Source organism: Antechinus flavipes, chromosome 3, assembly GCF_016432865.1.
Source record: "Antechinus flavipes isolate AdamAnt ecotype Samford, QLD, Australia chromosome 3, AdamAnt_v2, whole genome shotgun sequence".
In the NCBI taxonomy this organism is placed as follows: Eukaryota; Metazoa; Chordata; class Mammalia; order Dasyuromorphia; family Dasyuridae; genus Antechinus; species Antechinus flavipes.
In genome coordinates, this window is record NC_067400.1 from 236,602,488 (window position 1) to 236,614,629 (window position 12,142).

Genomic DNA, 12,142 nt, shown 5'->3' on the forward strand with positions numbered 1-12,142 from the left:
TGAGAAATCCTAATAGCAGAAGTTGCTCAAAATTCAGTAGTAGTTCTATAAAAGTAAATAAAATCAAACTCACAAACTAAAGTTTAGCCTTTAAACTCACAATAATTATTATGAACCTGATAATTCACAGATGAAAAGATCTTCAGAGATCATCTTAATCTAACTCTCACTTGACAATGAGAAATATGAGGTTCAACTGAGGCAAAGTGACTTAACCCAAAGTCAATTACAGGGTTAATTTTAATAAAAGAGCTAAAACTAGAGCCAATTACTATGACATGATCTTCTAGTTGTGTTTTATACATTCTATGATCTAATTTTTGATTATACATATTTTTCTTATTAAACTATACAAATAAAAAGAAATTCATTTGGTACTTCCATCATCCTTATTGTTGCCTTTATAAAATTCCTAAGACAGTATTTTTATTTTATCGTTTGAGGCAATGATAGGAACTGAAAGGCTTTGTTAGACTAGGAGACAGAGTTTAAATCTGGGCTCCAATGATTATTAGCTACAGCACTGTGAGCTAATTATGCAACTTTTCAGACTGAGTTTCCTCATTTGTAAAATCAACATTTTAAATTACTTGTCTCTCAAGTTTATTTTAGAGAAATTACTTTGTAAGCTTTTAAGCACTATACATACATACAATATATGAATATATATGAGATTATATCATTTCTTCTACTCAAAATTTCTGTTCCAAACTGTCCAATGAATCAAGTAAAAAAATCCCTTGGCCTTATACACAAAGCCTTCAAAACCTGGCAAAAACCTACTTCTCTCCATTCTTTTAAAAACAAGTTAACCCTCTTTCAAAAACCAAACAAGTCTTTGGAAAACTATTATTTCATGTGATCTGATAATTTAATGACAGTGAGTTTACTTTCATCCTGCCCTCATGCTTATATTTTATTAAAGGATACAACACATACATAAAAGTAAGTAGAATATACATATGTAATATGAACAAAGCAACTGGAGGCAAGGGAGTAATGATGGAGGAAGAGAATAATCAGAAAAGCCTTATATAGAAGCTAAGCATAAGGAAGGATTATAATCTAGGGATTAAAGTTTAGAAGGGAAAGTATTCCAAGAGAAAGAGGCAACCTAAGCAAAGACATGGAGATGAGAGATGAAATGTTGTATAAAGGTAACAATATGCAGGCCAGTTTGGTATGATGATCAAGTGCAACAATCCAGACAAGAGCAAGAAGACCTTTTGTCATTCGATGCCTTTGCTCACACCAGAATCACCCTAAACTAAGTTCTTACTTATACTAAATAGGTTATCTCTCATTGAGATAGATTTGAGTAGTGGAGGGCTCTTTGATGAATTAAAAAAATAAAATCTATAACTTATAACTGACTTATGAGAGGTAGGAAGCAAAAGAGTTAAGAATTTCAAATGACTAAGATATGAAATTTGCAGTGACTAAAAGATGGTGGTATCCTCAAAAGGAAAAAGAGCATCAAAAGGGCAGAGAAACAAAGGTCTCATTGTAAGTTGACTTAGACCTTTAGAACTGGTAAGTCAGAGATCAGCTAGACAAGATAATCAAACCTAATGGAGAACAGTGAGGCATTTTCTTACTGTCTACTTGCGAATTTTAGATAACAACTCCTTACTAATCATATAGATTCTGTCCTCTTCTTTTACCAGTTCAATGGGAGACTACTGTCTCCCAAGTCCAAGTCTAAGTCCAAGACCTTACAATATAACAAAAGAACAGAAACTCAAGTACTAAGAAATCTGAGAGTGACTTGAAGTGGCTAGGAATACAAAACAATTCATTAATATGCTTTTAGCCTAAGAATGGAGACTTCAAAGACCTTCTTCTAGGAATAAAGAGAGAATAGTACCTCTCTTCAACAGGACTTCTGCCTTTTCTTCAAGGAAAGAAAAGACACACCATAATGGCCTTTAGAACTATTTTGTTGTCTGAAAAAAGGTCACAGAGGAGAGTCAACAGAAGAAAGGAAACTGGATTAGAATACATTATAATAATTATTAAAACCTTTTCCTAGCAAGATCCACCAACATAACAGATTCTGTTAACAGTCTCCTGTGCAGGTACAAATGCTTGCAAATAATACGTAAATCCCTCTCTGAATAATGCAGAGGCAGAAAGATGCATGTGTTGCCATTAGCACAGAATAATCCCTCCCTAAGCAGAGCTTGCTGGAGCACTATATGTAATAAGCAACAATGAGAACTATTACAATCAGACCCGTCTAGTATGACTTTAACTTAATCAAGAGAACAGCTCCCAAACTGCTTCTGTGTTTGTTTCCAAAGGAGGGCTCCCATATATGACTCAACAAATGAACTAAGTTCAATGCTTAATAAAAAGATATGAATGAATAAATAAAGCACTCAAAAGATGCTGATGTGACAGTATAAAGATAAAAACCTGAATGGGTATTTCAAATTCAGCACTAACATGGTAAAATCCCTGAAATGGGTGTGGGAAAGAAAGTACCAGGCTGTACAAGAAGGGATAAATTGGCCAGATTAGAAGTAGAGTAGGCCAAACTTTCAGTGCCACGTCACAGGAGGATCTGGTCCGTGAGTAGCATCGGTACTTCCATGTTGAACTAGGTAAGAAAACTCCATCTCCATATGCCCTATCTTCCATTAAATGATTAAGGACTGAATGTACCTAAATGGTTCTGACCTTTTTTCCCTTCAACTTTTAAAAACATTTTTATTTAAAGTTTTGAGTTCCAAATTCTTTCCTCTCTTCTTCTCTTTACTTTCCCTTCCCTGAGATAGTAAGCAATTAGATATACACTATACATATGTAATTATGTAGAACATTTTTATACGAATAAGAGAAAAAAATTAAATAAGTGAGAAACAGTATGCTTTATTCAATCATTAGCAGTTCTTTTCTCTGAAGGGATATAATATGCTTCATCATTAGTCATACAAGATTGTTTTGTATCATTGTATTGCTGAGAATAGCCAAGTCATTTAGTTCTTCATCAAACAATATTGCTGTTATTGTGTACAATGTTCTCTCAGTTCTGCTCACTTCATTCTGTATCAAGTTCATTTAAATCTTTCTAGATTTTTCTGAACTTGTCATGCCATTATAGCAAAATAATATTCCATTACAACCATATACACAGCTCGTTTAATAATTCCCAATTAATGGATATCACTGATTTTCAACTCTTAACTATCACAAAAAAGAGCTGCTACAAATATTTTATACATATGGGCTGTTCCCCCCCCCCCCCCTTTTTTTTGGATGTTTTTGGGAAATAGACCTACCTAGAAGGTACTACTGGATCAGATGGTATGGAGTTTTCCAAACTGCTCTCCAGAATGCTTGGATCCACTAATAGGGCATTATATCCCAGTTTTCCCACATCCCTTCCAACAACCAACATTTTCCTTTTTTTAAAATTATATTTGCCACTCTGCTAGGTATAAGTGGTACCTCAGAGTTGTTTTAATTTGCATTTCTCTGACCAATAATGACTTAGAGCATTTTTTCAAATGACTATAGGTAGCTTTGATTTCTTTGTCTGAAAGCTGTCTGTTCATATGCTTTGATCACTTATGAATTGGGGAATGACTGTATTTTGATAAATTTGACTTAGTTCTCTACATAGCCAAGAAAGGAGGTCTTTATTAGAGATATGTTGCAAAAATTCCCTCCTTGTTTTCTTATTTCCTTATAATTTTAGATGTGGTGGTTTTGTCTGTGCAAAAACTTCTTAATTTTATATAATCAAAATCTGATCTCCCTTTAACTAGGTTCAAAGCATTTAATTTTCATTTGCTAATTCATTACACAAAAGCTAATCACCAAGACTTCTTTCTATATCAACTAATTCAACTCCTTTGTTCTATAAAGCAAAGTTTCTTAAATTGTAGTTCATAGTCCCATATGGGGTCACATAATTGAATGCAAGGATTGGAAAATTATGATTTATTATCAACAAATGTTTGATTTGTATACCTATTTTATAAAACTATATGCCCAAGGGCCAGGAGATCATTATATACTTCAACAACAATACTATATGATGATCAATTCTTATGGACCTAGCCATCTTCAGCAATGAGATGAACCAAATCAGTTCCAATGGAGCAATAATGAACTGAACCAGCTACACCCAGTGAAAGAACTCTGGGAGATGGCTAAGAACCATTACACTGAATTCCCAATCCCTGTATTTTTCCCTGCCTGCATTTTTGATTTCCTTCACAGGCTAATTGTACAATATTTAAGAGTCCGATTCTTTCTGTACAGCAAAATAATGGTTTGGTCATGTATACTTATTTTGTATTTAATTTATACTTTAATATATTTAACATATATTGGTCATCCTGCCATCTAAGGGAGGGGGTGGGGGGAAGGAGGGGAAAAATTGGAACAAAGGTTTGACAATTGTCAAGGCTGTAAAATTACCCATGCATATAACTTGTAAATAAAAAGCTATTTAAAAAAATATATATGCCCAAGGTCATTTAAAATTTCATGGGTAAAAGAAGTCACAAGTGGAAAAAAATTCAGATGCCCTAATCTAGAATATTCCTTGTTTTACATAACACTAGAAAGCTAAAAAATGGTAAGAATGTCTCTATTCTACAAAATGAGGAAATGGACCAAAAGTCCCACACATACACAAAAACTAGTATGAAAGAATCAAAAATGTAGAATTGGAAATAGATACAATTCTTTTTTGCAAATAAAAAAATGAGAAATTAATTTCAAATAAAATAGATGATCTTTCACTTATTAAAATGAAAGTATCAGAATGAACAACATAATTTGAAAATAACATTCCTGGATTAAATTAAAATCAGTAAATAATGAGTCATATTTGCTTCATTACAAAACTTAATTTTAATCAACTTTTGCCAAACAGGCAAAATAAAAAATTCTCAAGCAGCATATCTTATTTCAAATTTTCAAGTAAAACCAGAGAATATGCAGAATTTGGTCTTAAATTAATGAACACCCCCAAAAATCTAAAATTGTACATTTTTCACTAAATTAAAAATAGTTAAAGATGAACTTCAAAACCTTCCATTTTTACTCAATGTACCCCAGCTACACTAATATAGATTAGCTATTAAAAAAATACACAACCTGTGTAGCCATTGACATAGATGGCAACTCCACTAAAAATCGTAGAAGGTGTTCCATCCTTCTGCAAAGCAGTATCTGATCGGAACTGCTCTTCCAGTTTCTGGACCTTTGCAGCCATGTACCCACCCTAGAATTGGAAAGAAGATTTCAATAATTAGTTACAAATTTGCTGGATTTTATTTTCTTGTTTTCTCTTTAAAAAAAAAATGTAAAAAAGGAAATTTTTTTTCTTTGTGACCCAAGCATATTAAAAACAATCCAGTTTCAAAAAAAGGAACACAAACCATATATAAAAATAAATGGTATCAATGTAACTTTTCTTTAAAAACAGATATGCTACTGTAATGCTTGACAAAACAAACTTTTCTGATAAACTTAAAAGATCTGTTTTTCAAAAATTATTTTATCTTACTTTTCAATACATTTACAAATTTCATAAAATATATCAATTATTTTTGAGAGACTACTTTGGAAAAAAAATTCTTATTTGGGGAAGGAATAAAAGAAGTATAAAAAGTCCATCTCAGTTTGCAAAAATATGTATATGTTATAAATATATTTCACAGATAGCCTATGTATGTCTACACATATATGTACATATGTGTGCATACACATTAATTTAAAAAAAAAAAACAGCATTTGATTTAGTACCAGACTTTAAACTATTTGTAAATTTAAAGGTCTTTCCTTCTACTTCACAAAAATACTGTTGAATTTTGATTATTACAGACACTATTAAAAAATATTGGAAATACAGAGACAAAAGAAAAGCAGTGCCTGAATCCAACTTCAAGGAATCTATATTCTAAGGGGTAAAAATGTACATTTTTCTTCACAAATAATAATACAAGATACCTAAGGAAAAGAACACTTAATGGAAGGATAAAAAAAAAAATCCTCATCAAGAAGTTATAACCTAAGCTAAGCCTGAAAAAAAAAAGTCAAACATTCTGAAGGTAAAGATAAGAAATTAAATTGCAGGCATGTTAAGAAAGTAGTATGGTAAGGAAATTCAAGAATGAAGGGAATAAAGATCTAGAAAGACATTTAACAAAATACATATCACCTGTACAGAATGTAGTAATAGCTGATGAGACGTGTGACATATGTAGTTATGGTTAAATTCAAACATGGAGACATTTGTTAAGAGTGCTCTACTAAAAATAGAGGAAATAATTGACTTTCATTAATGATTATTTGATCTTTAAAAGGTGCAGGAACCAAAAAGGAATTGATATTCTCAAAATGATTATCAAAAAATGTGTTCCTTTTGTGGAAATGACAGGAAACCTTGATAGAAGTGACCACTTCATCTTAGAATATGTGAAAAAAGGTAAAGCTCATGGAAAATTTTCTCAGGAAAAACTAGAAATAATATAACACACACCCTAAATTTTGGATGAGTAGATTTCAAAGGGTTCAGAAAAAAAGGATAGGCAGATTCTCACTGACTAAAATTCTATAGGGAAAGTGGGGAAGTCAGCACAGAGTTGAAAGAAAACTTTCAAGAATGACATTTTGAAAATACAAAGATCAATAAGACAATTCTCAATAGGAAAAAAAGAAGACTTAATTTTAGAATAAAAAGGAGTGATTAAATAGAGAGTTGATAACTAAAACAAAACATTGAAGTGTTCAAGTCACCTGGTCCAAAACATCAGCAATATATTATATAATTGGCAGATGCAGTCATTGAGATACTATCATTGATTTTTAAAACAACTTAATAATAAGAGTCAATGTTAATGTAGTGTTGCAAAGGTTTACAAGACACTTTACAAGAATACAGTGTACGATTTGTGATGAACTTAGTTACTGGGGAAAAGCTTGTTCATATGTTCTATATTCAGAACAGCTTTATAAGAATTATATCACTTCATTATTTCCCAACTCTTTTCTGAAAAAGCATTACAGCATTTCAAAAGGTAACCAAGTCTTTAACTTTAGATCTCTCAAAGAATTATCCTGTTAAGAACAAAATTCTTAGAAACGCAGAATAATTGCTGAAATTGTTGAAAAAGTTACAAAATAAATTGTACTTAAACACACCCATTTCCTCCAGCCATCATTTTCAGTTCGTTTCCTCCATCCACCTCGCCTCATACTGGAGATTCTGCATAAGAAAAGAATTAATATTAATTTGGTAATATTTTACATCATTTTTACTGATATTTCATTATTGCTCACAAATAGGTAGTCTTAACTAATTTTGATTCAGGGAAGTTTGTTTCAAAAGAATTCCTTCTAATCTTCTCTCTCTCCCCATCCCCCACCCCCAACTTAAAATACCATAGAAATCCCACTTCAAGTAACATAAAAGTTTGCTATCCTATATTTACTAAAAGTTATTGGGGAACTATAAATTATATGCCACCTTACACCTTAAAAATTCGATCTCTTCATAACAATTATGGGAATTTGACAGCGTAAACTGATTCTCATTTTACAAATGAGAATACTAAGGCTTAGAAATTAAAAGTCTGTAACATGCCCACAATTAAACAGTTATCAGATCTTTTAAATCTAAATCCACTACTCTTCCTATGTTTTTTCTCTGCAGTGTTAAACTATGGAGCAATTTACAAGAAACTGTGACTTAATGATATATTAAATAGAAGGAAAAATATTAAACTGGAATACAATAAAACTATGAACACATTTTTTCTGACCCTAGTTCCTTTCAAATATTTTGATTCTGACTCTTGTCACTTAAGACCTAGAGTATTCCCTCAAGACTCTGCCATTGGCCCTCTTCTTTATACTTCCTAAGAGCAATAATCACTTCTAGGTAAATGACTCCAAAAATCTTTATAATCCAGAATTAATTACTCTCTAGTCCGAATACTGGACAATGTCACCTCAATTCCTCCCTTATCCAAATTCCCTTATTTCTTGAGGACATCAGCCCTCACACTCTGCTACATCACTCAGCTCTACTACGAGTCATGCTCAATTCTTTCTTTACTCATCCATATCCCCATTCATGTCAATTGTCAAGTTTTGAATATTTTATTTCCACAAAATCTTTCATCTGTTCCTTCACTCATAGGCTACCACTCTACTTCAGGCCCTTATCATTTCTCATCTGGATTTAATAATATGCTAGCAGGTCTCACTCCTACCAATCTCCCTTCTCCAATCTATCTTCTACGTACTTTTATCCTCATTTATGATTCAAGAAATTTTAACATCTCCTGACTGTCTCCAAGATAAGACAAACTCCTTGGCAACACAATTACTGTTGACTCACAAAACCTGGAGCCTATAGAGCTATTCTGACAAATATAGTCTTAATCAGACAATAAAAAACAAAAGTTTAACAAGTTAATTTCTAAGAAACTAAGGGTAGCAAGTCTGAAGGAAAAGACTAAAATATGAAATATAAAAGTGGTAGGTATGACAAAGACCCTTTTCCTCAAGAATTATTTGCTTAAGGAAGACCATTAAGGTCATTAAGGCCATTGTTCTAGGGTGCCACCGTTTCAATAGCCCTTGGATTTCCTTGTTAATCACTGGTATTTGGTCATATGGCTTTACATATGGAAGGCCATCGAAGATAAATCAACAAAAGAACCTAAGAAATTATAAGACAAAAAGGAGAACCAGGAGAGAGCAGTATCACAAAGGAAATAGCAAATATACTATCTACAACAACTGTTCAAACCATTTCCAAAACCCTCAAAGTTAGTTACAAGCAACAACCTCCTGCTTCACTGGGATGACAAAATATTTTTCAGTTTCAGAATTCCTTTGAACAATACAGAGTACAACCCAATGACATGATTGGGTCATTCTGTGCTACTCTTGTCCAATCTTCCTATAAGTTCATCTTCTCATAAATTCATGGAGATATGGGGAGGGGGGAGGAAGAAGTGTACATACTTTCCCTCTTTATCTTGATACTGGCAAGTATATCAGTAGAATATTCTCAATTTGTCATTTTCCCAAAAAGCCCTACTCTAATGCTTCTCTCATCATGGTATGAAAATAACCCTAGGGATAGTTATGGAAGGCTGTCAGTGGGACTCTGCAAATTCAACAACGCTGGAAAGACTTCAGGTATAATGGAAAGAATAAATCTATGACAAATTAGTAAGTCTATATTCCAAGGACTGATCTATAAAAGTTAATTGCAAAGAGGCACATTACTAGCAGTCTAGCCTAGTGATAAATTTCTTTGGTTAAGGTAATCAACCCAAGAAATGAAAACTATAAATGGTTTTTTAGTATTTAAGGCCCTTTTCTACTTCTATGGTAATGATAATAAAGGGTTTTTAAGAAATATTAAATTTTTAAACCACCAATAAACTTTAAGATGACTTTTGTCCAATTCTTTAGTGATATCATTTGAAAGGGATTCTAGAGTGGTTTGCCATTTCCTTCTCCAGATCATCTGACACAGGAAGAAACTGGGGCAAACAGGATTAAGTGACTTGCCTAAGGTCACAGAGCTAGTAAGTGTCTGAGGCCAAATAGGAACTCAAGAAAATGAGTTTTCTTGACTCTAGGCCTGCCACTCTAATCACGATGCCACCTAGCTGCATCTTAATATGATCAGTGGAACTCTAAATATAAGATACTTATTTACAAGTTTGGATATTTGCTGGAGGAACTGAATTGTATGCTGCAACTATAGTTTAACAGAACCCCTTGGTAAGAAAAAGCCCCAAATGTTATACAATCAAAAGCAATAAGAACCATTATTTCATAGGATATTTAGACATTGCATGTTGCGCTACTGACCAAAAAATTAGAACCTTAAATATAACTGTAGCTTTTATGCCACAATTAGAGAAATTCTCTTAAGACCCACCAAATTCAACCAATACAAATTCTACTACTTGAAAACTTCAAAACAAAAGTGAGAAAGGGGGAAAATGAGAAAGTATAGTTCATAAAGGAGAATGGCCATGGTCTTACAGATTACTCAGATGCCTTGTATCTCTACTATCAAGAACAATTTCTCTAGGAAATAAAGAATGAAGTAGTTTGTATTTAAGATAGGAAAGACTTGTTATTGATGCCCGAGTCAGGAAATCATAACCCCTAACCATCAACTCCTAAGTGTTAAAATGTACAAAGAAATGTACACACAAAATGTTCAAGAAAAAAAGATGTGGTATACAATTGAAACAATTTAACCTAGAACTAAAAATTGAAAATGGAAGATAAAGAGAAAAAACATTGATATTGCTAGAATCACCCCTTGAAGTTTTTAACTAAGACAAATTGTCCCAAAAAAACAAACAAAAATGTCCACAAAACATCTCACTAAGCATTAGACTCACTTGTAAAATCAAGAAATGGATACCAATGTACACCCATTTATAAAAATCTTATGAAGAAAGATGTTTGATGACATAATCTCATAAAGAATCAATGGAAGGGACTTCCGGTTAAGATGGCGGAGAGGAGGCTCACAGCTGCATAAGCTCCGCGCTTTCTCTCACTATCCACTTCATTACAAGCCTCTGAATTAATGCTTGACTGAAAAAAACCCACATATAGTTACCAAGAGAAGCCATCCTTGAGATCCGCCAAGAAAGGTCTGTCTTTACTGGAGGGCTGGGATGGTTTTAGATCAGGCGCAGGCTGAGGGCAGCGGCAGTGAGAGCACGGGAGCAGACTGGAGAGGGGGTGGGGGTGATCGCAGCCGTCTCTGCGGGGAAAGCTTCGCTACAGGTTTGGATACTTTACTCCAGCAGCAAGTCAGCAGCCCAGCAGAGAAGCTAAAAACACCGGGGCTGAAGAATACAACCCCAAACAGCTGGAGTCTCTCGGGACCTGGCCGTCCTCTCCTTCCCCCCCCACAGTGACTCAGCACGCTCTGGGATCTCAGAGCGCAGGCGCAGCACAGTCCTGCTAGTGCCTCACTGCTGCCCCCCGCAGTCTGGAGAGGAAGCTCGATAACATACCCAACCCCTCCCCCAAAGAAAGACTCCATTTTTTTCTGTTTTTCTTTGGTAGTTTGTCTCTGATTAATAGACAGAATGAGCAAGAAGCTGAAGAGGACTTTAACCCTTGACAGCTTCTACACAGATAGAGAGCAGACTTTAAATCCTGAGGAGACTAAAAACAGACAGTCCCCAGGTGAATCCCCAAAGGAGGAGATTGTCTGTTCCTCAGCACAGATGAACCTCATAGAAGTGATTAAAAAGGCTCTCACAAGGGAGCTAGAAGAAAAATGGGGAAAGCAGAGTGAGGCTTGGGAAAAGGAGAGGGAGGCTTGGGAAAAGGAGAGGGAGGCTTGGCAAAAGAGCCTGGAGAAAGTTAAAGAGAGAGTGGATAAAGAAGTAAAATCCTTGAAAAATAGGATTGGTGAACTGGAAAACAAAATTGGCGAAATGGAAAAAAATTCCACAGAACAAAAGAACTCAATTGGACAATTAGAAAAAGATTTTAAAAAAGTGAGTGAAGAGAACACTTCACTGAAAATCAGACTTGAACAAGTGGAATTGAATGACTCGAGGAGACAAGAAGAATCAGTCAAGCAAATCCAAAAAAATCAAACAACGGAGAAAAATGTGAAATACCTTCTGGGGAAGACAACAGACCTGGAAAACAGATCCAGGAGAGACAATCTGAGAATCATTGGACTCCCAGAAAAACATGATGAAAAAAAGAGCCTGGACACTATTTTCCAGGAAATTATCAAAGAGAACTGCCCAGAAGTCATAGGAACAGAGGAAAAAATAAACATTGAAAGGATTCATCGATCACCCACTGAAAGGGATCCTAAAATCAAAACACCAAGGAATATAGTGGCCAAATGCCAGAACCCTCAGGCGAAGGAAAAAATATTGCAAGCGGCTAGAAAAACCCAATTCAAGTATCAAGGAGCCACAATAAGGATCACCCAGGATCTGGCAGCATCCACATTAAAAGATCGAAGGGCCTGGAATATGATATTCCGAAAGGCTAAGGAACTTGGTATGCAACCAAAAATAACTTACCCAGCGAGAATGAGCATCTTTTTCCAGGGAAGAAGATGGACATTCAACGAAGTAAGCGAATTTCATCTATTTCT

The 12,142-nt window shown here is 34.3% G+C and overlaps 1 protein-coding gene across 2 annotated transcripts in view; it reads right to left on the reverse strand.

Moving 5' to 3' along the window:
- REV1 (REV1 DNA directed polymerase) overlaps positions 1–12,142 on the reverse strand; it is a 105,578-nt gene that overhangs the window by 50,726 nt on the left and 42,710 nt on the right. For both annotated transcript variants that reach the window (XM_051984716.1, XM_051984715.1), the window contains exons 2-3: positions 7,165–7,228; positions 5,116–5,242 (exon numbers count right to left, since the gene is read on the reverse strand). In XM_051984716.1, coding sequence (XP_051840676.1) covers positions 5,116–5,242; positions 7,165–7,218 — 181 coding nt within the window. In that variant the 5' untranslated portion in view covers positions 7,219–7,228. The remainder of the gene's footprint in view (positions 1–5,115; positions 5,243–7,164; positions 7,229–12,142) is intronic.